Source organism: Rhamphochromis sp. 'chilingali', assembly GCF_963969265.1.
Source record: "Rhamphochromis sp. 'chilingali' genome assembly, chromosome: 10".
Taxonomy (NCBI): domain Eukaryota; kingdom Metazoa; phylum Chordata; class Actinopteri; order Cichliformes; family Cichlidae; genus Rhamphochromis; species Rhamphochromis sp. 'chilingali'.
In genome coordinates this window covers 6,315,548-6,339,988 of record NC_137937.1, presented here as the reverse complement: position 1 = coordinate 6,339,988, position 24,441 = coordinate 6,315,548, and the positions used below count along the sequence as shown (strand labels likewise).

General features: G+C 41.0%; 1 protein-coding gene across 1 annotated transcript in view; it reads left to right on the top strand.

Annotated features, from left to right (window-relative positions):
• Positions 1 to 22,648, top strand: part of hk2 (hexokinase 2) — a 43,763-nt gene extending 21,115 nt beyond the window's left edge. Inside the window, exons 8-18 of the mRNA XM_080895119.1 lie at positions 1,299 to 1,460; positions 4,386 to 4,619; positions 7,239 to 7,543; positions 7,658 to 7,806; positions 8,005 to 8,124; positions 12,064 to 12,159; positions 13,680 to 13,779; positions 13,928 to 14,111; positions 17,695 to 17,850; positions 20,815 to 21,051; positions 21,423 to 22,648. Coding sequence (XP_080751245.1) covers positions 1,299 to 1,460; positions 4,386 to 4,619; positions 7,239 to 7,543; positions 7,658 to 7,806; positions 8,005 to 8,124; positions 12,064 to 12,159; positions 13,680 to 13,779; positions 13,928 to 14,111; positions 17,695 to 17,850; positions 20,815 to 21,051; positions 21,423 to 21,567 — 1,888 coding nt within the window. The 3' untranslated portion in view covers positions 21,568 to 22,648. The remainder of the gene's footprint in view (positions 1 to 1,298; positions 1,461 to 4,385; positions 4,620 to 7,238; positions 7,544 to 7,657; positions 7,807 to 8,004; positions 8,125 to 12,063; positions 12,160 to 13,679; positions 13,780 to 13,927; positions 14,112 to 17,694; positions 17,851 to 20,814; positions 21,052 to 21,422) is intronic.
• The last annotated feature ends 1,793 nt before the right edge of the window (positions 22,649 to 24,441 follow it).

Sequence of the window (24,441 nt, the reverse complement as noted above, 5' to 3'; positions counted from 1 at the left end):
TGACTGTCTCACACTTGTCAAACATTGTTATTTGTTTGTCTAAAAACATAAAAATAATACTCTGCTGGAAAGGCAGTTTACCTCAGCATTTAATTTGGGAACAGCTTTGTTATGTGCTGCTTACTCAATGAGAGTAATGTATTCTGAATACTTTGGATTACTTAATATATTATCATGCTTTTTTACAACTACATGAATGTACTATTGCTTTATTAATCCTTTATTTATCCAGGTAAAAAAATCTCATTGAGATTAAAAATCTCATTTCCAAGAGAGACCTGTATGATTGCTGTGTGATTTATTACTATTACTGAAGGTTACTCGCCATACCAATACCAACTAGATGTTTAAATCTTAATATAAAATGAGTAACAGTAAGGTGGACATTAGGTAAGGCTGCACCTTTTGCAGTGATCTCGTATATAAAACAGGTCCGCGGCTCCAAACCGTAGTAAAGGGACCTCTGGCTATTACGTCGGGTTCCGTGTCGGGCTCGTAGCTGAAAACTAGCTTTACTTTATTGTGTGGTTCAAGTTTGCTAGCGAGAGACAGAGAGAGGCGTTGAAAGACTGCTCCAACGGAACTTTTTGTTTCTGAGGAAAACACGAACACAGTGTACAGTCGAGTCTTAATAGCTTACTCACAACTGGGCTCGTCAGGCTCTCTTTTTGGCTGCAGTGGTTATTATTATATTTACATGCTTCCAGCTCCCGTTTCTGCTCGGTGACAACTTGTACTTTTCCACTCTCCTTTTTCTCCCTCCTCACGCTCACAGACACATAACGGGTATGGCAGTGCATTCTCCGTGCAGCACAGACTACACTGCCCATGAGGCTACATTCTTTAGGGCTATGCCTGTAACACTCTGCCTGCATATTAAATCATTTTTGTGAATCATTTTTTAAAATATTTCTTTACGTCATTATGCGGGCCGCAAGTAGGGGTGACATGGGCCGCGAGATTGAGACACAGGCATTAGAGCCTCTTAATGCGTGTTTTGTTTGGGGCGTGGAAACCAAAAATAGAGAGAGCATAGCCGAACATATGAAACAGGAAAATACCGCCATGTAATCCCTTAATTTCAGCAAAGTAACTGTATTCTAAATACCACCTTTTTAAACGGTAACTGTAACAGAATACAGTTACTCATATTTTGTATGTTAAATACGTAACGGCGGTACATGTGTTCCGTTACTCCCCAACACTGTGTGTAGATGTACATAAATAGAGCTCATCATATTTTATAAATATATGTATATCACATTGTTTTGCTTCTCTTTTTTTCATGTTGCATGCAGGTTTGAGAAGATGATTAGTGGGATGTACATGGGGGAACTGGTACGTCTCATCTTGGTAAAGATGGCCAGATCACAGCTGCTGTTTCAGGGCAAGACTACGTCAGAGCTCCTCACCACCGGACACTTCAGTACCAGCCACATCTATGCAATCGAGAATGACAAGTTAGTTTTTCTTTGTGTGTGTGTGTGCACATCTGCACCTTGACACTGCATTCTGTGATATCTCTCAGATGGCGGATTAAGTGCAAACCTGTTGAACATTATGTTAGTAGCAACGAGCTATGCCAGGAATTAAGATGCTCATCGAAACTGCCGAACAACCAAGAGCTACATCTGACACTCTGCAGACCTGAATTAGTCTGTTAAATGTTAAAGTTCATGACAGCACAAAAAAAAGGCTGAACAATTATAGCTCCATTGGACGTCAGTCTAAAAATAACATGGCAACACTGCTGACGTTTTTAAAGTTGCATAGGTTGGGTGGGCTGGCTGTAGTCAGGAGGTAGAGCAGGTCATGTACTAATTGGAAGGTTGATGGTTCGATCCCTGACTGCATCCTGCCTTCTGCATCACAAACTCCAAATTGCTCTCCGATGCATCGGAGTGTGAATGTATGCATTATATAAGCAGTAGATAATAACCAGGGGCAGCACGGTGGCATGGTGGTTAGCACTGTTGCCTCACAGCAAGAAGGTCCTGAGTTCAATTCCACCATCAGGCCGGGGTCTTTCTGTGTGGAGTTTGCATGTTCTCCCCGTGACTGCGTGGGTTCTCTCCGGGTACTCCGGCTTCCTCCCACCGTCCAAAGATATGCAGCTTGTGGGGATAGGTTAATTGGATAATACAAATTGCCACTAGGTGTGAATGTGCGAGTGAGTGTGAATGGTTGTCTGTCCCTGTGTGTTGGCCCTGTGACAGACTGGTGACCTGTCCAGGGTGTACCCTGCCTCTCGCCCTATGACAGCTGGGATAGGCTCCAGCACCCCCCGCGACCCTGAAAAGGATAAGCGGAAGCGAATGGATGGATGGATGGATAGATAATAACCAGTCCATTCACCATTCGGATGAAACTCATTCATGCAACAGGAGCCCAATCACAGCAAAAAATCTCTAACAGAATGGTGAAAAAGGCAAAGAATCAAGGTGTTGTAATGGCCCAGACCTCAGCCTGACTGAAATTCTGTAAATCTGACTGAAAGAAAGTAAATCTCCAAAAGTTGATTCTGTTCATCTGGACGTAGCGTTTTGTGGGAGAAACGTTTCGTCACTCATCCAAGTGACTTCTTCAGTCTCGGCTGACTGCAGGTTCCCCAATCTTATAAACAGTACGTTTGCATAATGTCATTATGCAAATGTATTCAAATTTACTGTACTGCAAAATGTACTGTTTATAAGATTGGGCAAACCTGCAGTCAGCTGAGACTGAAGAAGTCACTTGGATGAGTGACGAAACGTTTCTCCCACAAAACGCTACGTCCAGATGAACAGAATCAACTTTTGGAGATTTACTTTCCTGGATGATTGAGAATGCATCAAGACGCTAAGAAAGTGTTGCATAAATGAGTGCTCCCACACTGCAATGAACTGAAGCAACATTTTAAAGAAGAGCCAAAATGACACAATGACAAGAGAGAGTGATAAAGTCACACACAACACAATTAATTCAAGTTAGGGCCAAAATGACAATCACGAGTATTTAGTGAACAATAATATTATAATTCACACTCCTTTCACATCTGTTCACATATTTGTATCAAAGTAGTCCTTCTTATTCACCAAAACTTTCAACAAAATGAAATCAACAGGGCATTACTTTATATACATTTTAATGCATGATCACTCATATTCATTTAATTGTAGGAAGCCAAACTTGAGATTATAATTTGTTTAACTGTGGAACCCTGCTTCAAGTTATTGTGGCTGAAAGTTGTTTCAGACATCACTAAATAATGGGGTGAACTGCATAAAGTCTTGTGTAAACGTCCTCACATGGCTCTATTTGCATATAATTGCCATCGCTCCTGATTTGCTAGATTTTTTATTTTTATGTTTATTTTTTGGGTGGATTGAGTCAAAATATTAGTTATTTATAGCTAAAGAGGTGAACAAGTGATGTTTAACACCAAATACATGTTTAGTGGGTCTTTCAAAGATTCTTGAACAGAAATCTTCCCCAACAGCAAAGTAGAAGTACAGCATGCAGGGAAGAGAAACCCAGACCATCTCACAGAACGCACAGTCCATTTCCTGAAAGTTTATTATTCCTTTATTGCTTTCTGGTAAATAATCTATTAATAGGTCTTCATTAATAAGTTAAATTCTGAGTTTGAATGTTCAAAAGCAGTGGGCAGAGATTATATGCTAGTAATTAAAAATGTGCTGTGAAGGTTGAGGATAGAGAAGGAAGAGGCGTACAACCCAAAGAACACCTTCCCCACACTGAAACACGATGGTGGGAGTGTTATGCTTGTGATTGTTTCGTTTGTCTGGAACTGAGAATCTCATCAAGGTGGAAGGAATCATGAAGAAGGATATCTGCAGATTTTGGAAAAAACAAACCTGTAGCAGCGAGCACCAAAGCTGAGATCCTCCCTTTGTCTCCAAACACCACAACCCAAAACACACATCTCTCCTGTTGGAGAACTACCTCCAGACAAACAAAGTGACTCTTCCTGACTGGCCTACATAAAGCCCTGAGCTGAATCAAAATTGAAAATCTGTGGGATGAACTAAAGACTAAGATCCATGCCAGAAAAACATAAAATGTGGAGGAGCTTAAAAGATTTGCAAAGGAAATATGTAGTTGTATATGCAACTAGCTATTAGCATGGAGGCTAATAATTTTGAAGCTGTTAGTTTTTGTTTTTTTGTGAAATCATTATGTTTCCGTATGCAAAGTAAAATAATGTGAGCATCTATAATAATCTAGGCTGTTTGGAACAGCTGTGTTAAAAATGTCTTGCCCTTTTAAAAAACACTTGGCACGTACTTAAAATAAAACGACGTTTTTATGGGGGAGGGTAAGAATTCTGTCCTCAAGCTCTTCTTCTATTCTTCACATTAATTTCTTCACTTTCCTTCCTGCAGAGATGAGGAAGGTATTGCTAGTGCTGAGAAGATACTTCGTGGCCTGGGGCTGGACCCGTCGGTTGAGGACTGCATAGCAACTCGGAGGGTGTGTCAGATTGTATCCACACGGGCCGCACACCTGTGCGCTTCCTCTCTAGCATCAGTGCTGCGACAGATCCGGGATAACAAAGCTGCTGAGAAGTTGCGTGTCACTATTGGAGTGGATGGCTCTGTTTACAAGAATCATCCAGAGTAAGTGAATCACTTCTGTTATGTTGGTCTCGCCAACACATTCATGACTTTGATCTGTGTCACTGGCACCTTTTACTGTAGCTGTGGAGTGACTGTGGCTGTGTTTGTCACTTCAAATCACATTTTTACTACTCATTCTGTGTGCCTGCATGTCCCTGAGACAAAGAATATAAGAGCATAAAGGCAAGTCTCAGGGAGGTGATCTCAGTGAACAGCCACATACAGTGGGGCAAAAAAGTATTTAGTCAGCCACCGATTGTGCAAGTTCCCCCACTTAAAATGATGACAGAGGTCAGTAATTTGCACCAGAGGTACACTTCAACTGTGAGAGACAGAATGTGAAAAAAAAATCCATGAATTCACATGGTAGGATTTGTAAAGAATTTATTCGTAAATCAGGGTGGAAAATAAGTATTTGGTCACCTCAAACAAGGAAAATCTCTGGCTCTCACAGACCTGTAACGTCTTCTGTAAGAAGCTTTTCTGTCCCCCACTCGTTACCTGTTTGAACTCATCATCTGTATAAAAGACACCTGTCCACAGCCTCAAACAGTCAGACTCCAAACTCCGCCATGGCCAAGACCAAAGAGCTTTCGAAGGACACCAGGAAAAGTATTGTAGACCTGCACCAGACTGGGAAGAGTGAATCTACAATAGGCAAGCAGCTTGGTGTGAAAAAATCAACTGTGGGAGCAATCATCAGAAAATGGAAGACATACAAGACCACTGATAATCTCCCTCGATCTGGGGCTCCACGCAAGATCTCATCCCGTGGGGTCAAAATGATCATGAGAACGGTGAGCAAAGATCCCAGAACCACACGGGGGGACCTGGTGAATGACCTGCAGAGAGCTGGGACCAAAGTAACAAAGGTCACCATCAGTAACACACTACAACGGCAGGGAATCAAATCCCGCAGTGCCAGACGTGTTCCGCTGCTGAAGCCAGTGCATGTCCAGGCCCGTCTGAAGTTTGCCAGAGAGCACATGGATGATACAGCAGAGGATTGGGAGAATGTCATGTGGTCAGATGAAACCAAAGTAGAACTTTTTGGTATAAACTCAACTCGTCGTGTTTGGAGGAAGAAGAATACTGAGTTGCATCCCAAGAACACCATACCTACTGTGAAGCATGGGGGTGGAAACATCATGCTATGGGGCTGTTTTTCTGCCAAGGGGACAGGACGACTGATCCGTGTTAAGGACAGAATGAATGGGGCCATGTATCGTGAGATTTTGAGCCAAAACCTCCTTCCATCAGTGAGAACTTTGAAGATGAAACGAGGCTGGGTCTTCCAACATGACAATGATCCAAAACACACCGCCCGGGCAACAAAGGAGTGGCTCCGTAAGAAGCATTTGAAAGTCCTGGAGTGGCCTAGCCAGTCTCCAGACCTCAACCCCATAGAAAATCTGTGGCGGGAGTTGAAAGTCCGTGTTGCTCGGCGACAGCCCCAAAACATCACTGCTCTCGAGAAGATCTGCATGGAGGAATGGGCCAAAATACCAGCTACTGTGTGTGCAAACCTGGTAAAGACCTATAGTAAACGTTTGACCTCTGTTATTGCCAACAAAGGTTATGTTACAAAGTATTGAGTTGTATTTTTGTTATTGACCAAATACTTATTTTCCACCCTGATTTACGAATAAATTCTTTACAAATCCTACCATGTGGATTCATGGATTTTTTTTTCACATTCTGTCTCTCACAGTTGAAGTGTACCTCTGGTGCAAATTACTGACCTCTGTCATCATTTTAAGTGGGGGAACTTGCACAATCGGTGGCTGACTAAATACTTTTGCCCCACTGTATTTGCTCTGTGTGATTATATAAATAAGTCAGACAAACAGTTTAAAGACTGAATGCTGGAAGGATGTATACATGATAAAGGAGCATCATCAAGTTCACTTATAGCAGAGAAAAATCCATCTATAAGAAATTGTGCTCTTAAACTGAGTCCTTATCTTTCTGCCCCCCTTTTTTCTTAAAGGAAAATTGCTGCAAGCTGAATTGCCTGCCACTTACCTTTTCCAGGTTTCCTAGCTGGCTTGATTATGCGCTGCTTTTAGTGTAACTGAAAATGATAATCTATAAAATATACAGCTTGTCATTGTGTGTGTGTGTGTGTGTGTGTGTGTGGGGGGGGGGGGTTAACTGACAAGGAGGGTGTGTTCAAGACGTTAATGGGCACAGCTGATTGTATTTGTGCGAAACAGGGTCAAAAGATGTTCATTTTAAATTTAAAAGGTTTGCTGATCAAATATATCTAGTGGAAATATCACCAGGTTCATCAGTTAAAGTGCACAGTGTGTATGAAAAAAATGATTCTGTGTGTGTGTGTGTGTGTGTGTGTGTGTGTGTTCCTTGGCAAAAATCATAAGCATGATATACTCAGGTATAAGAAGTGGCTACACAATGTTAATCTCTGAAGAAGGAAATGCCCATAGATGATGTTCCTGATTATTGTCTGGTGTAGAGCAGCTTCAATGTAAAAAAAAAAAAAAAAAAAAAGATCAAAACACAACAGAGCAAGTTGTTTGGGTATCATGTGTACAAGCGAAAAAGGAACAACAGAAGACAGAAACCATGGGGACTTAACCAAATGTGTGTCTTTTCTAGGTTTTCCAGGAGGCTCAACAAAATGGTTCGTCGACTTGTACCCGACTGCGATGTGCGTTTTTTGCAGTCACAGGATGGTAGTGGGAAGGGTGCAGCTATGGTGACTGCGGTGGCCTTCCGACTTGCCAACCAAAATGCTGACCGGCAGCACATCCTCGACACGCTGCGCTTGAGTCGCGAACAGCTGCTGGAGGTAAAGAGGCGATTCAGCGAGGAGATGACCCGAGGTCTGTCAAAGCAAACCCACAAGCAGGCCAGCATCAAGATGCTTCCCACTTATGTCCGATCCACTCCCGACGGATCAGGTAGGTTTAACCCCACCTCCCCCAAGCTCTGGCTTGCTTTTGACACAAGGTTTCTTTTTTCTTTTTTCTTTTTTTTTTAAATATAATGAGTTAATGTCTTTTATACCTGGACAGAACATGGCGATTTCTTGGCTTTGGACCTTGGAGGCTCCAGCTTTCGAGTGCTTCTGGTGCGAGTGAGAAGTGGAACAAAACGCAGTGTGGATATGCAACAGAAGATCTACAGTATCCCACAGGAAATCATGCAAGGCACAGGGGAAGAGGTAGTGCTTCAACTGAAACTGACTAACAGGAAGCTACTTGTGATTAAGAGCTAAATTAAGGCCAAATGTTGGTTAAAAACTTGCCATGTCAAAGCACAGTACTGTGGATGTTTGCAAAAGTGATGCTTTGTACTTATTTGTACTTATACCTTATAATATTCCTTTTAATTTTGTTTTTTTGTTTGGTTTTTTTTCTAGCTGTTCAACCATATTGTGGACTGCATAGCTGACTTTTTGGAATACATGGGCATGAAAGGAGCATCTTTACCTTTGGGTTTTACGTTCTCCTTCCCCTGCGATCAAACCAAACTTGATGAGGTAATTTTCTGTGTTTGTGTAAAATGACCTATAAACTATATGAGTTCAGACTGGTTACATCTTTCTCTTGGTGCCTTTCACCAAAAACGTTTATACTTTTTACCCCAGCAAAGACCCACCCTTGGTCTACGTCAGTTTCAGTTTAGACTGAAGTAAACTTCATGATTCAGTAGTTTGTAACTTGATGTAATCATTTTCTGAATCACTTGTATCAATTTCCACATCATCATTGTTTTGCCCACCCCTCTTTACAGCATTGCTTCAGTTCATTGAGCTTTGCAGGTAGTTGCTTCATTTGTAGTTCTCGTGAGGTCCCACTGCAGCATCTGGGCTTTGACTGGGCCATTGCAACACCTTAATTATTTTCTTTTACAGCCATTCAGTTGTAGATTTGCTGGCTGTCTTAAAACCAGCGTTTTGTTGCATGAACCAGTTTTTGTCAAGTTTTAGCTGTCAGACAAATGGCCTTACATTTAATTCTGTTTTTTTTTCTAATTACTCTGTCATAAAACTTTGATAATTTAGGCTTGATGAGACTGAGATGTAGTCCTTTTTGTAGATAGGACGCCCAAATGCCCCAGATCAGCAAAGTGCCCAAACTTCTGCTTTTATAGAGGTGCTCACACTTGCTGATGGATCAGTTCATCAAGTGCATTTGATTAACAGCACCTGGTTGCTACTTGCACTGTACTCTGGTTTAGCTTAGTTGGTTTTGTTTTTGTTAAATAAATAATGATGCGGTGCAGGATGTCATGTTTTGTGGTTGCTCGGAGGTTGTATTTATCTAATTGCCAGACCTGCTACGGATCAGGTTATTTCATTTATATCTTCTTATACTTAAAACTTTCTTCTTCACGCTGTATGTGAGCACAGGAGTGTGTCAGGTAGAGAAACTGGTCTAAACTATACTCTGTTTTCTAAACTTGCTGGGACACTCTGGTGGGGAGTACACAAGCTACAGTGGCTTGCAAAAGTATTCGGCCCCCTTGAACTTTCCCACATTTTGTCACATTACAGCCACAAACATGAATCGATTTTATTGGAATTCCACGTGAAAGACCGACACAAAGTGGTGCACACGTGAGAAGTGGAACAAAAATCATACATGATTCCAAACATTTTTTACAAATAAATAACTGCAAAGTGGGGTGTGCGTAATTATTGAGCCCCCTTTGGTCTGAGTGCAGCCAGTTGCCCATAGACGTTGCCTGATGAGCGCTAATGACTAAATAGAGTGCACCTATGTGTAATCTAATGTCAGTACAAATACAGCTGCTCTGTGACGGCCTCAGAGGTTGTCTAAGAGAATATTGGGAGCAACAACACCATGAAGTCCAAAGAACACACCAGACAGGTCAGGGATAAAGTTATTGAGAAATTTAAAGCAGGCTTAGGCTACAAAAAGATTTCCCAAGCCTTGAACATCCCACGGAGCACTGTTCAAGCGATCATTCAGAAATGGAAGGAGTATAGCACAACTGTAAACCTACCAAGACAAGGCCGTCCACCTAAACTCACAGGCCGAACAAGGAGAGCGCTGATCAGAAATGCAGCCAAGAGGCCCATGGTGACTCTGGATGAGCTGCACAGATCTACAGCTCAGGTGGGGGAATCTGTCCATAGGACAACTATTAGTCGTGCACTGCACAAAGTTGGCCTTTATGGAAGAGTGGCAAGAAGAAAGCCATTGTTAACAAAAAACCACAAGTCCTGTTTGCAGTTTGCCACAAGCCATGTGGGGGACACAGCAAACATGTGGAAGAAGGTGCTCTGGTCAGATGAGACCAAAATGGAACTTTTTGGCAAAACGCTATGTGTGGCGGGAAAACTAAGACTGCACATCACTCTGAACACACCATCCCCACTGTCAAATATGGTGGTGGCAGCATCATGCTCTGGGGGTGCTTCTCTTCAGCGGGGACAGGGAAGCTGGTCAGAGTTGATGGGAAGATGGATGGAGCCAAATACAGGGCAATCTTGGAAGAAAACCTCTTGGAGTCTGCAAAAGACTTGAGACTGGGGCGGTGGTTCACCTTCCAGCAGGACAACGACCCTAAACATAAAGCCAGGGCAACAATGGAACGGTTTAAAACAAAACATATCCATGTGTTAGAATGGCCCAATCAAAGTCCAGATCTAAATCCAATTGAGAATCTGTGGCAAGATCTGAAAACTGCTGTTCACAAACGCTGTCCATCTAATCTGACTGAGCTGGAGCTGTTTTGCAAAGAAGAATGGGCAAGGATTTCAGTCTGTAGATGTGCAAAGCTGGTAGAGACAGACCCTAAAAGACTGGCAGCTGGAACTGCAGCAAAAGGTGGTTCTACAAAGACTCAGGAGGCAGAATAATTACACACACCCCACTTTTCAGTTATTTATTTCTAAAAATGTTTGGAATCATGTATGATTTTCGTTCCACTTCTCACGTGTGCACCACTTTGTGTTGGTCTTTCACGTGGAATTCCAATAAAATTGATTCATGTTTATGGCTGTAATGTGACAAAATGTGGGAAAGTTCAAGGGGGCCGAATACTTTTGCAAGCCGCTGTACCTTGGATATAGCAATCATAGCCTTTTGCATTGTCAGAAAAAAAAAAAAAACCCCAACAAATAATAACAATCAAATGTTCCCAGCAGCTTGAAGTTTGAACAATCAGTGAACTATAGGGAGTGTTGTTTGGATGATGATGAAAATAAGAAGCCCTGCAGAATAAATTTGAACTCTGAATCATCGCCCCAAACAAAATACCTGGAATAGGGTGTCATGCAGACAGAGTTGCATAAAGAAAGATATTTTGGTGATCTGTGAATGTGATTGTATAAGTGGGCTCGGTTGTTGAACTTGAAAACAAGGAGCGACAATTGATGACAACAACCTGCCACATGTGTTAAGCCAGTGGTTCCCAAACTTTTTTTGCCAGGCCCCCCTTTTTTTTTACAAGAAAAATGTTCGCGCCCCATGCCTCCTTCTCGCACGTGCACGCACACGCGCAAACACATCCTCCAACCACACACACCCATATTTTGCTCCATTGCGGTTTATTTCACACCTCAAACATTTAGTGAACAATTAAGCAAATGCAAGTAATCTGCAATAAATTACAGGTTGTAAGAAAATAAACTACTAACTCTTTAACGCTACGTCCACACCTACACGGGTATTTTTGAAAACGCAGCTGTTTCGTCCACACGTAGACGGCGTTTCGAATCACTGAAAACTGTGATTTTTTTTTAAAACTCCTTTTTTGCGTTTACGTGTGGACGAGGAATACAGAGTTGGTCAGGCAACGTCAAAGGTATGTGCCTTTTTTCACGTCACGCTGTGCGCCACGTTATTGTTTACAGGAGATGAATTGCAGAATGGCAGATTAACAGTATTTTGTCTCTATCTTCAGGTTTTACACGCTTACACACACGCAGTTACTGTCCCTCTATTTAGAAAGGCAGAGGCGTCACGGTGTGATTATTTTAGTTGTTTTTTTCCTGTGTAATAATATTCAACATTGTTATCAATACATTTTTTCAAAAATGCCTCTCTGTGCAAAATAGGTTCAAAAACATAAACAACTGTGGGATACTGTTTGTCCGTGATTTAGACAGGGGACACAAAGTGTGGCAGGATCAGCCTGATATTATTTGTATCCCGCTGTAACTTTACTTTATAAAGAGCTAACATTTCCAAATGGAGACAATGGACGTTTGTCTTCCTTGACTGCTTCTTGTTTTTGTTTGTGTTTTGTTTTTCTAATTGAGACCTGAGTTGTTGTTGTTTTTTCTTTCTGTGTGTGCTTAAATTTTCAGCTCTAATGACACCCTGACTACAAAAAAATGTTTATTTTCTTTGCATGCAAAGAGTAACGTGAACCAAAGTCAAATGTTTGTGTGCACAAACGTGGCTAAATACAAAGGATTCTGATCGTGACTCTGTAATTTGTCTAGGGCATACTCCTGAAGTGGACGAAGGGGTTTAAAGCCAGCGGCTGTGAGGGGAAAGATGTTGTCGCGTTGCTTAAAGAAGCTGTCCGCAGCAGAGGGGTCAGTACATCAATCACAGTCTTAAATACAATTTTAAAGTCACTTCACTTTTTTTCATCTGCCAAAGCACAGCATAAGTTGCCTCAAGGTGTTTTATATGTAAAGCAAAGACCCAACAATATTACAGAATTGTGGCCTTGAATATTAACCCTTGATTCATGTAATAAAAAGAGCCAAAGTGGCTAGACTGTACCATGATGTTATACAGTCACATGTAAGACCCAGGAGAGCAGCACTCTAAGAGATCCACCTACACTTGTCAGTGAATGTCTGAATTTTCTCTCCAATGCTTTTAGTTACGACTTTCATTTCTGATTGAATAACAAGTACATCAGTTTAATTGCATGAGATTTAACAAATAGATTAAAATGGTCTTGTGTGATTCTTTGAATTTGTGTTTGAGTTATTTTCTGAAATGGCTGAGTGTATATGTACACACACAGAGAGATATATACATGTGTCTATATGTAGATATTTATATATATTTACGTGTGTGTGTGTGTGTGTGTGTGTGTGTGTGTGTGTGTGTGTGTGTGTGTGTGTGTGTGTGTGTGTGTGTGTGTGTGTGTGTGTGTGTGGCTGAAATGTAAGATAAAGTAATGTAAGTAGTGCTTGTTATAAAAGCACAGAATCTTATTATATAATCTGACAATTTACCAAACTATGATTTATATCTTCTGTTTTCCGGTGCTCACAGCGTTAGATGATGCACTAAAGCAATATGAGGATTCTCAGACCCGCAACCATTAGAACTGCAGTTGAGTGAAGAGTGTAGATAAGCGAATAATGTCTTTCTAGTGCTATGGATAATATTAATATTTATGCTTATGCTCAGGCGGCACGGTGGCACGGTGGTTAGCACTGTTGCCGCACAGCAAGAAGGTCCTGAGTTCAATTCCACCATCAGGTCTTTCTGTGTTTGCATGGGGCATGGGGCAGGGATAGCTCAGTAGGTAAAGTGGTCGCCCCATGATCGGAAGGTCGGCGGTTCGAATCCACTTAACGGCTACCCTGAGGTACCCCTGAGCAAGGTACCGTCCCTACACACTGCTCCCCGGGCGCCTGCTTAGTGGGCTGCCCACTGCTTCACAGAGTGAATGGGTCAAATGCAGAGAAAAACAAGTAATTTCCCCATGGGGATCAATAAAGTATCCATTATTATTATTATTATTATTATTATTATTATCATTATGTTCTCCCCGTGTTTGCGTGGGTTCCCTCCGGGTACTCCGGCTTCCTCCCACCGTCCAAAGACATGCAGCTTGTGGGGATAGGTTAATTGGATAATCCAAATTGCCACTAGGTGTGAATGTGAGTGTGAATGGTTGTCTGTCCCTGTGTGTTGGCCCTGCGACAGACTGGCGACCTGTCCAGGGTGTACCCTGCCTCTCGCCCTATGACAGCTGGGATAGGCTCCAGCGCCCCCCGCGACCCTGAAAAGGATAAGCGGAAGCGAATGGATGAATGGATGCTCAGTTCCAGTTCATAGATATGAATACGTTTGTTTACTTTGCTTCCAGGAATTTGATTTGAACTTTGTGGCAGTAGTTAATGACACAGTGGGAACCATGATGACTTGCGGATACGAGGACCCCAAATGTGAGGTGGGACTCATCGTCGGTAAGTTTGGCCACCTCCCTCCTTCTTTGAAGTCTTGCAAAGTTTATTTATTGTTTGCAAACATTGTCTGGTATATTTCTATTTATTCATCATCTTTGTAGTCAAGCTGTTCTATGAAAGTCCTCGTATTTTGTCTGATTAATTTCAGGCACAGGGACCAATGCCTGCTACATGGAGGAAATGCATAACATCGAACTGGTGGAGGGCGACAATGGCCGCATGTGTGTCAATGTCGAGTGGGGAGCATTTGGTGAAAATGGGGAACTAGAGGAGTTTTGCACAGAGTTCGATCGCCTCGTCGATGCCTGCTCTAACTACCCTGGGAAACAGAGGTACTGGATCGGTAATAAATGAAAAATCCACAGCGTGGATTCTCAGAGCCAAGATTCACAACAAACAGCATCACATGTAGTTACCATTATGAACACATAAGGGAAAAACAAGACAAGGACTGACTGAGAGAAAGACACACTGGCTCAAGAAACACAGAAGAGTCAGGGAGTCTATCATGAAATAATAATGCTGCCAATTAAAAGACACATGGAGAGTGCACTACACTGCAAGTCACCACTGTGACAGTTGTTTGAATAGATAACTCATAGTGTCACACATCAAGAGCTCTCTGTGGCAGTAAAGCAATTCCAGCAGTCAGTTCTGACATTTCCCACAATGACAAAGTTTCAGTGTCGAAAACTGGAATCACAGATTTATTTATTTATTTTTTTATAAATTACTGACATTAGTCTTTTAGAAATATCAGGCTCCAGAAGTGCTCCGTATAAACTAGACCTTTAAGATATTTATGGTCACAAGTCAGATAATCTTACCATTGTCAAATACTCAATCCGAATTCTGTAAACAAAAACTATGAAGGAATAATCGGAAACATTTGTTACAAAAGGAGGAACAAGTTTGTCTTACTCAGCATTTTTAGACTACAGACAAACATGTTGAGAATAAATTTAACCCTGTTGTGCTTTAAACTCAATTTGCACTATTTTATTTCTTAAAATTTCACGTTTCTTTCCCTCTGTAATGTGACACTGCAACACTCTGTCCTGATACCCAGACATGAGTTTCTCTGCATCGACGTCAGTATTTTTTTTTTTTTCTTTAATGCCTAAGATAAGGTTTATGGTTAGGTGTTATGGTTGATGTTGGTTTGTGATGATTATCTTGCTGAACAATTTATGAATCTTTAATTCTCACAAAGCTTAATTTCTGTATAGTCCAAATGTTTACCAACAAACTGGCAGTGGCTTTTTGTCTAGTGAGCCAGAGTGATGCTAACTTTCAAGTTGGCCTACAAAAAAACATTGCCGCTGCAGCATTCTGCACTTCATAACAAACAGGCCATTATTCACCAAATTCTTAAACTTCACATCAGGCCCTTTTGAAAGTACACATCATTTAAAATCCAACAAGTCAAAAGCAAGAGTTAATCTGAATAACAAATGTATATTCTTTAAACAACTATGTTGGTGACTGTTATTATATTTGTAGGCTTAGACCTCAGCGCCCTGTACTATGACCTTCAGTGCACCCAAATTACCTTCCTGTTATCTGGATTCACTTATCCTAGCATCAGTGATCAGGATAAGTGATTGCATAAAGCAGGTTATCAACTCGCTAAGTTAACCCAGGGGGCTACCCTGTGTGTTCACATTAAAGTGGTGGTGCTGGCAGCATCTTACCAATCCAAAAGGGGCATTTCACCAATCTTATAACTCTTGTTTTCCCCCACAGAATGATCCCTATGAGTGTCACCTATTCCAATGATAAAATGTAAAATATTTCTATGTGATCAAATATATCTAAGAACATTAAAAGAACTGAAAAATGCAGTTCGATGCTGTAGAAAGACTACTGAAGAATGTAGCCTGTCCTGCTCTCCCTGCAGATGTGAGGGGGCCGTGGATTATAAGTCTAAATGCTGAGAATTAAGTCTGATCACATTTGTCTCTTGGCTCTTTGCACACAGTCGATCACTCAGTACCTTTGGCTGAATGATAGAGACTCAGCATAGCTGCCAGCTATTTTATTCACCTAAAGAGCTGTTTATACAGCTGTCTGGATAAGATACATGTTTTATCTTTTTTTAAAAGCACAGTTCTTGTATGATTGTTTATCAAACTACTGGATGGACTACAAAACAGCAGAATTGTGTCTGCAGGAACATCTGTTACAGAGACACTCTTAAACTAAAACGATGCAGAGTGATTTCCACTTGGGGTTCAGGTTTCATTTTGTTCTTATAAATAGAATTAGATTAAGGAAAAATAAATTCATCAGCTTCATCAGATCAAATGTTAAAAACACATCAAACAGAAGAAGAGCTAAAGTAATCTGGGGTCATTTGATGAGCATCTCTGTAAATGTGCAATCTTTGGATAGTTTAACTTGGTGGTTAAATACAGTTTGTTAGCAACATGTTTTTAACAGTTTCTAATTACCAAAACAAAAACAGCAGACTCCATCAAGAACAAACTAACAATAACAAAAAACAATACCAATGAACTGAATACCCAGAGCATACAAAACAACACAAAACTGCAAAAGTATTTTTGTTTTCTATGTTGTGCATGTGCTACACATGCAAACTCATCAGCATGCAACTATTTAAGCAATATAACATTATATATTATTTAATTAATATAGATATAAGATGATAGGTGGACATTTTACCAGAGTAACTAGTCACACATACACACTTGCATGTATCTTAAGATGGAAAAAACTGAAAAGCAAAGTTTTCCCTTTACTTTTCAGTTTCAGTACTATCTGTGAAAATGAGTTTGTGTGATTATGATCACTTTACTGCAGTTCTTTGGAGATCTGAGCAGTCATGGTGTTGATTGGTTGTTTCTTTATTTCAACAATAAAGCAAAAGCTGCACTTTAGTTTAGCTTGTAGTGGAATTAGAATATATACAGGCAGATTCAAAAAGCCCAGAGCAAGTGAGTCTGAATATGTTTGAAAATGAGTCTTGACTGTATTTGAGTGTTCCAGGAAAAGCCCAGACCTCTGTGGAGAGTTGTCGATCCAGTCTGATTGACTTTGAGAGCATCTGCCTGTGAGAATGAGATAAAGGGTTCAAAGCTGTCCCAGAACCATCCAAGTTCAGCCTTTTTTCCTGAAATCTATATATTCTGTATTCAAGTCCACAGGAGCTCAGGCCTGCCACCACATCACATTTTTCTCTTGTTTATTCTGTTTATCTGAACACATCCAGACAAAACATTTAATTTGTTGGCTTAAAGCACTTTGTGGTCTTTGTTCTGAGAAAATACAAAATACCAAGCCACCGAAGAGGGAGGTCACACCTTTGACCGGGAGATGAAATGAAATGAAAGACACATTGTTGTTTTAAAGACAAGTCGGGCAACATCATTGGTTTCCTCTTGACTTATTCATGAGAGAACATTAAGATGTAGCTGTGAGTAAGACAGCAGAGCTATACCTATACAGGCATACTATACATTGATTATTTCAAAAGAAGAAGTGCTTTATTAAGTTATTTTTTCTTCTTTTAAAGAAGCCTTTTGGAATATCTGTAAAAAGAAGTCTCAGTGTCACGTCAGGGAGTTCATGCAGTGTGTGTCCTGTACATGCCGAGCATATAACATTAGACAGAATTCATTTCAGTCCCTGTTACACATTCTGGTAACTATTCCATTAAAATCTGCTTTAGTAATGACATTTGTTTTTGTTAATGGAACAAATAACTTATCTGACTTCTCTTAATTAATGTTTCTGTCTCCTCTTTCTCAAAGTAAATTGGTGCTTGCTCACTAAATTGCTTTTTAGTAACATTTGGGACTGAAATTGTAAATGGTGATAATGTAAATACTGTGGCTACTGTGTTGTCTGTGTGCATGGATCTGGAAAGTTTGAAGTTTGTGTGTTCTCTCGAAGGTATGAAAAGATGATCAGTGGGATGTACCTGGGGGAGATCGTGCGGAACGTGTTACTGGATTTTACCGCTAAGGGCCTGCTGTTCAGGGGCAAAGTGTCAGAACGACTGAAGACGCGAGGCATCTTTGAGACAAAGTTCCTGTCGCAGATTGAAAGGTGAGTATTACAAACTGCTCTAGTCTCAACATGTCTGTTGAGCTCACACCATCTTGGTCACATGTTTGGCATTTGTTATACTAAAGCCTGAGGTGTGTAATGATTATGTATAAAATGATGAGCAGCATGTCAATACTTTTTGTATCACTGACTCATTTTTGTTCTTTGAAACCAACACAGACTATTTAGATGTGATAACATAAAATCACAGTGTCTGAATATGTTGCCATCCTTTATACTTTCCAGTTATCCTTTTATATTTTTATATTTATTTAAGTATGTTAGTGAAATATAATACAAAGTTAACAGAGTTAACCATTTTTCCTTTTCAATGATAGTTAGCAGCCCAAAAAGGAAGCTCGACTTTACACCACAGTCTGTTCTGCTGCGATGCTTCTCCAATACATGTGCTGCTCAGACTATAGTAAAGCCACTTGTTATCCCAGGGTGTTAAATGCTGCCATTGTGTAAGATCCTGCTGGTATCATAGAGATGCACTGCCAGTGTCCTGGTCAAGCCGAGTGCAGAAGGTAAGACAGAAAAGAAACAGAGCAAAAACAGTTAAGCCGATATTTGGAGGTTTGAGGGGAGGCAGTGGGTCGAACGTTTGTCAGTTGGAAAACTGCAGTTTGTTTTTTGTTAGGGAGCTTTGTGTTTTCACAGAAAATCCTAGCTTGGGTTTAATATTCCTGAATGCGGCAGCTGTGGCTCAGGATCAGGAAGGATCAGGCTTAGGACGGAGAGGCTTGGGGGTTCGATCCCTAGTCGCTCCAGAGCCCGGAGTTGCTCCCAGTGCATTCATCAGAGTTTGGATGTTCTACTTAGAAGAAAGAAAAAGTGAATGAAACATGTTGGATAAAGCTGAGTGCTCAAGTATCACTCAAAGAACTCTACTTGAGTAGTAGAGCAGAAAAGTGCTGCCTAAGAACTAGGGCTGGGCCATATCATACCGTTCACGGTAATGTTGGGCAACGATAAGAAAATGAAATCTCGCGATAGAATATGGGTAAAACGCGCATGCGCAGTGCCTTTGTTTTCATACGCACATGGCGGAAAAAGCATAGCAGAGAATGAGAAGGCAAAAGCGGACCGTTGAATGAAACGGATGAACCAGAATTGGTTTGTAAAAATGCTGCAACTTCAGTGGTGTGGAACTGGTTTAGCTTTCGTCTGTCAGATACACAACAAAGCACTATTTTTGGTAGAGCATGCTAGCAGGCCGTCGTTATTACCGTGTTTGTGGAAAATACGGCACACTTAAAATCAATCCTTCGATTTTTCTGAAAATCGACAGTGCGCCTTATAATCCCGTGTGCCTTATGTATGAATTCTAGTTGTGTTTACTGACCTCGAAACGATTTTATGTACACGGCGCTCGAAAATCTGTCAAATGTTTTAGTGTGACTTTGCTAAGCTACGAAGCCGCACCGCTTGATGGATTGTCGGATCATTACGACTATCGTAGGCAGGAGCCTCACGGAGTGATACGTACTGTGCTTCAACATAATGTTACCGTATTGTGTGTGTATAACCTCTTTTTAAGTTTTGTGGATATTATACATGGTTATGCTGAGGATATGTCGGCCAGTTTCCACTGGAAATGCCTTTTGGTTAAACTGTCAGCAAGAAATTTGCACTGTTAAATTTTTATATAACTTTAATGCACATAAAAAACAGCTGCTTGTTTAAGTGAAAATACATTGATGGGGTTTTTTGCACTAATAAAGTTGTGGAGTTGTAAAGTGTTTTGTCTATTGTCAATTATATCGTCAGTTATATCGTTATCGCAAATTTTCAAATGTATATCGTGATAAATACTTTTGGTCATATCGCCCTGCTCTACTAAGAACCAGTCCATCTACTGTATGCATCATTAACACTGCATGCTAAGAAGTTCAGCTCATCCAGTGTGAACAAATAATACCAAGGTGTCGTTTGCATGTGATAAGGAGGACGTGACAGACCAATGACAAGCAGACCTTTGACCGTATTTGAAGTAGGCTTTGCAACCTGTGTGATGATGGCAGGATTTCTAAATGTTCTGTATGCTAGTAGCATCAGTTAAGGGCCTGAGGGCTCTGTCTTATCGAAAGCTTAGTTTAGCATTCTGATTGAATCATCCTGGATTTACCTCCCCTGCTACAGTGCACATGAAAGAGCCAAGATGTGTTATTACAGATTAATCTAAAGAAACATAAATCGCGCTGGGTGATTTTAAAGAGATTGATAGAAGCAGATCAATGCAAAAGTACAAAGAAATGGGTGAGATCAGAGATGTTTCAGAGAAAGGCTGTTACTTTGTGTTCATAAATGGTGCTCTTTACTTTCAGCACATTTGATGTGGAATTACAATATTTTAAATGGGTAAAATGACATTTATTCTAATGATTCTACACAAAGTCATTTAGAATGAGAACATTAAAATATGTTGATACTTATCAACTAAAGTTCACAAACTGAAATAATTGTGAAGTGATTAAGATCCTTTTAGCTGCACGTTGCAACGGACTGAGAAGGAAGAAGGTCTTTGGTCAGAAAGGGCTCCATCTGTCACTTTCCCATAGCTGCAGATGTCCTCTGCAGAGGAGTGAGAGCTCGCAGCGGCTCATCATCCATAAGGCTTTTTATGAAGCGAGATAGAAAACATCATGTGGCAAATCTCATTTAGAGGAAAGGATGTGGAAATAGAAAAATGGATGAAACAAAAAAATAGTGCTTCTCTGTAGGTCACAATGCTGCAGGTCCATGTTTGCTGCATCCACCAACATGTGGAGTCTGCAATCTTTCTAAAATCCAACCATGAATCTCTCTGAGTCTTTATAGGGTTTAAATTTGCACGTGTAAGACTTTGTCTGCTTTAAAGTTCCGCGTTTCTTTCTGATTATAAATGCTCTGTATGATTGTGTGTCTAATAAGTGGACTCTCTTTGCGCGTGCATAACACTTTCTTCTCTCCGACCCGCAGCGACCGCCTCGCCATGCGTCAGGTTCGCTCCATCCTGCAGCACCTGGGCCTCACCGGCTCCACGTGCGATGACAGCGTGCTGGTGAAGGAGGTGTGCAGCGTGGTCGCCCGCCGTGCCGCTCAGCTCTCTGGCGCTGGTTTAGCCGCTGTTGTCGACAAGATACGGCAGAATCGCAACTTGAATCAACTCTCCATCACCGTGGGAGTGGATGGCACGCTTTATAAAACGCATCCTCAGTAAGAAGCAGTTATCTCCTAAAACAGCATTTTATTCAGTTCGTAAGAATCAGACAAGCCTGCACTATTAAGCCCTGAGTGGTTGGGATACAGAGCTACACTGCACACTTTTATATTCACAAATTTATTATATTTTTTTCTGAATTGTAGATTTTTGGATAAACTATTCATGATTTGTACAAAGAGCTGCAGAAATGTATCTTTTTAGTCCTTTGAGGACTTGAAAGAAAAGACCATCTGGGTGTATTACATTTAAGACAACGTAGTCATCAGCTGCAAAAATACTCTTATTTGCATAGTAGAGGAAGAGAGTTTCTTGCAGCTTTTTGACACTTATTTCTCCTCTCTCTCTCTTTCCTTTGCTTATTAAGTTTCTCTGCCATTATGCAAGAAACACTGCGGGATTTGGCGCCACAGTGTGAGGTGACGTTCCTGAAGTCGGAGGATGGAAGTGGAAAGGGAGCAGCACTGATCACCGCAGTGGCCTGCAGGGTCAAAAATGAAGGACAGCAGTAAATCCCAAAGGCTGCTGTGATGTCATGAATAGTTATATATATATATTTTTAATGTTTTTTTTCCACCCCCAGTGTAAAGGTGTGTAAGAATGTGTTTTAAGATTTGTGTTTGTAATCTTTGTAGCTGATATTGAGAAGGGGGGAGTCTTTAAATGAAGTTCAGACAGCGCGTTACAAGAATTGCACCTCCTGTGAAATGTGACTGTTACAAGCTGATGGGCTTGTTTTGTATACACTCCATCTTTGTCTTTAATATTGAATATCCCAGGCTGCCTTCCAGCTCGTGTGTATAAGTTTATACACTGATTGAAAAAAGAAATGTTGGAAAAACTTGTTTAGGCAGCACGTGTCACAAAGTGCCTCCGTCACAAAAACATTTCCATTGCCTTTATTTGGAAAATTGCTGAACACGTGGGAGATTAAACTGTAACTCCTGTGTTATGAAACCAAAAATGAAATGCCGGTTGTTGTACTGAATTTACCAATATTTAAACACAGCGTTTATATAAGTGAACTGTTCTGTTCTGCTGGACATGCTGAAAACCAAATCTTATTCATTCTGTATTTTTATTCATACTGTGTTTGTATTTGTAGTGCTAGCAGAGGGCTAATGATTACCATTAGGTTATTCTGATGCTGTAGGAAAAGTACCAACATTAAATATTCTCACTGCACCCATCCCCAGGGACTCTTACCAAACAATAGAGGTCAGAAAATAAAGGAGAAAAGACAAAAAGTTGAAATCCAGCACTGGTGGGAAAATGTTTTTAATTTATTTTTCTTTTTTATTTGTATTAACTTTATTTGCATGTTTAAATATTTCATTTTGCTACCAAAAAGGTTAAAAAGTCATGTTTCTGAAAATGCCCGTCAAGCCGAAACTCAGCAAAAAAGAATCTTTTTTAAAAAAAAATCAGAATTCCCAACATTCAGCAGCAACATCACTAAAATCAAGCTTTAGTGAATTTTTAGAACCACAGCACTTTGCTTTTTCATTCATAATCTGTCTGCTAAGATTGTCTGGCAGATCATAATTCATCCTGCGGTTTTACTGCCATTAAAGACCGTCACATTACAATTGATGTATTCGTTTGCTCTTTCTTTTATTCAGATGGGTACTAAAATAGATCCATTTGGGAGCAACTTTCAAGCAAACAGATACTGTAGTCGCAGTGAGGGTGCAGGTGAATCACAGCATGGCTCATGCAGGCTTCATAGTTTTAAGCTTAGCCACGTGCACGTGTAATGTGCCTGTGGATGAGTTCAGGAAACAATCAGTACACAATTGTGCATTTACACTCTCATTTCTTCCTCCATTGTCCTTTATTCCATTATTCTTGTTACGCAGCCTCCATGTTGCGTCCTTTTCAAACTCAAAGGTCAACAATAGGATATACATATACACAGTTTAGTGTTCGTGAAAGAGGAGATCACAAGATCCCTCTAAACCTTAAAGAATGTGAGAGAGTTAATCCCATACAGCTTATGACAAAATTTGATCCGAAGTGATTGATGGCCCTAATCACGACCTTTTGACCCCCCGCCCCTCCCCTCCGTGGGAAACCCCCAGCGTGACGAATCGTATCCGGAGAAAGGGGGGTGGGAAACCCCCCGCGTGACGAATCGTATCCTGAGAAAGGGGGGCGGACCCCGGAAGCGCGCCATCTGTTGCTAACCGTAACGAATTGCACCCCGAGAAAGGAGGGGTGAACCCCCGGAAGCGCGTCATCTGTTGTTGGGGGAAAAAAAGTTTTTAGAGGGAGGGGGAAAACCTCCGGAAGCGCGTCATCTGTTGTTGGGAAAAAAAGTTTTTAGAGAGGGGGAAACCTCCAGAAGCGCGCCATCTGTTGGAGGGGAATAAAAAAGCAGAGAGAGGAGTCCATCACAATTTCTAAGGCACAGACACAAGATGGATTTCCTTCTGCAGCCCCGCAGCGGTCCTGTGTCCGATGAGATCTGCTCTCCCTAAGAAGAAGGTTTTGAATATGACATATTCAAATACAGCATATTTACTATGGAAGGCATCGATCCGGACCTTATGACCCTACCGGAAATACTCCGGAAGTGTCTAGTCATTTTCAGACCTGTTGCATCATGTTCCCTAACCACAGCGGTGATGCAGCAGATGATTCTGTGATGAAAAGAAGAACTTTCTATCCGCTTGTAACCTTTAAGATACACCATAGCTTGTGATGAAAAGAAGAACTTTCTATCCGCTTGTAACCTACAGGCTGCCTATGTGTAAAAAAAATTGAATAAATATCGCTTAGTGAATACTACTTTTCCTTTTGAGAGTCCTTTTTTTACAAGAGACTGAAAAAACAAACCAGCGACAGGCGATCTTGTTTCACACACACACACACACACACACACACACACACACACACACACACACACACACACACACACCTCTGTGGGAAAGAGTCAACCATGAGAGTTTTGTCAACAGCAATTGTCCATTTGGCAAAACAAATATCCGTCTCAAAGCCGTATTTTACCGTTGCAGAAAACAGACGGCGTTCGCAAGAAGGCCCACACACACACACACACACACACACACACACACACACACACACACACACACACACACACACACACACACCGCGGGTCAAGGAGGAGTGAGACGGCAGAATAGTTTTTTTCTTCATTACTTTTACAATGGGGTTTCTCAATAGATAGAAAATGATGACGCTGAGGAGTCAACATCCGATATTATCATTGCTTGTAACCCGGTAAATAATTTCGTACATCTCCCCATAAAACAAGTCTTAGTGGAAAAAAGCTCATATTCGAATAAGTTTATTCCCCTCTGTGGGAAAGAGTTTTTTTCTCAGAGTCAACCATGAGGCGAGTTTTGTCAACAGCAAGAACAACT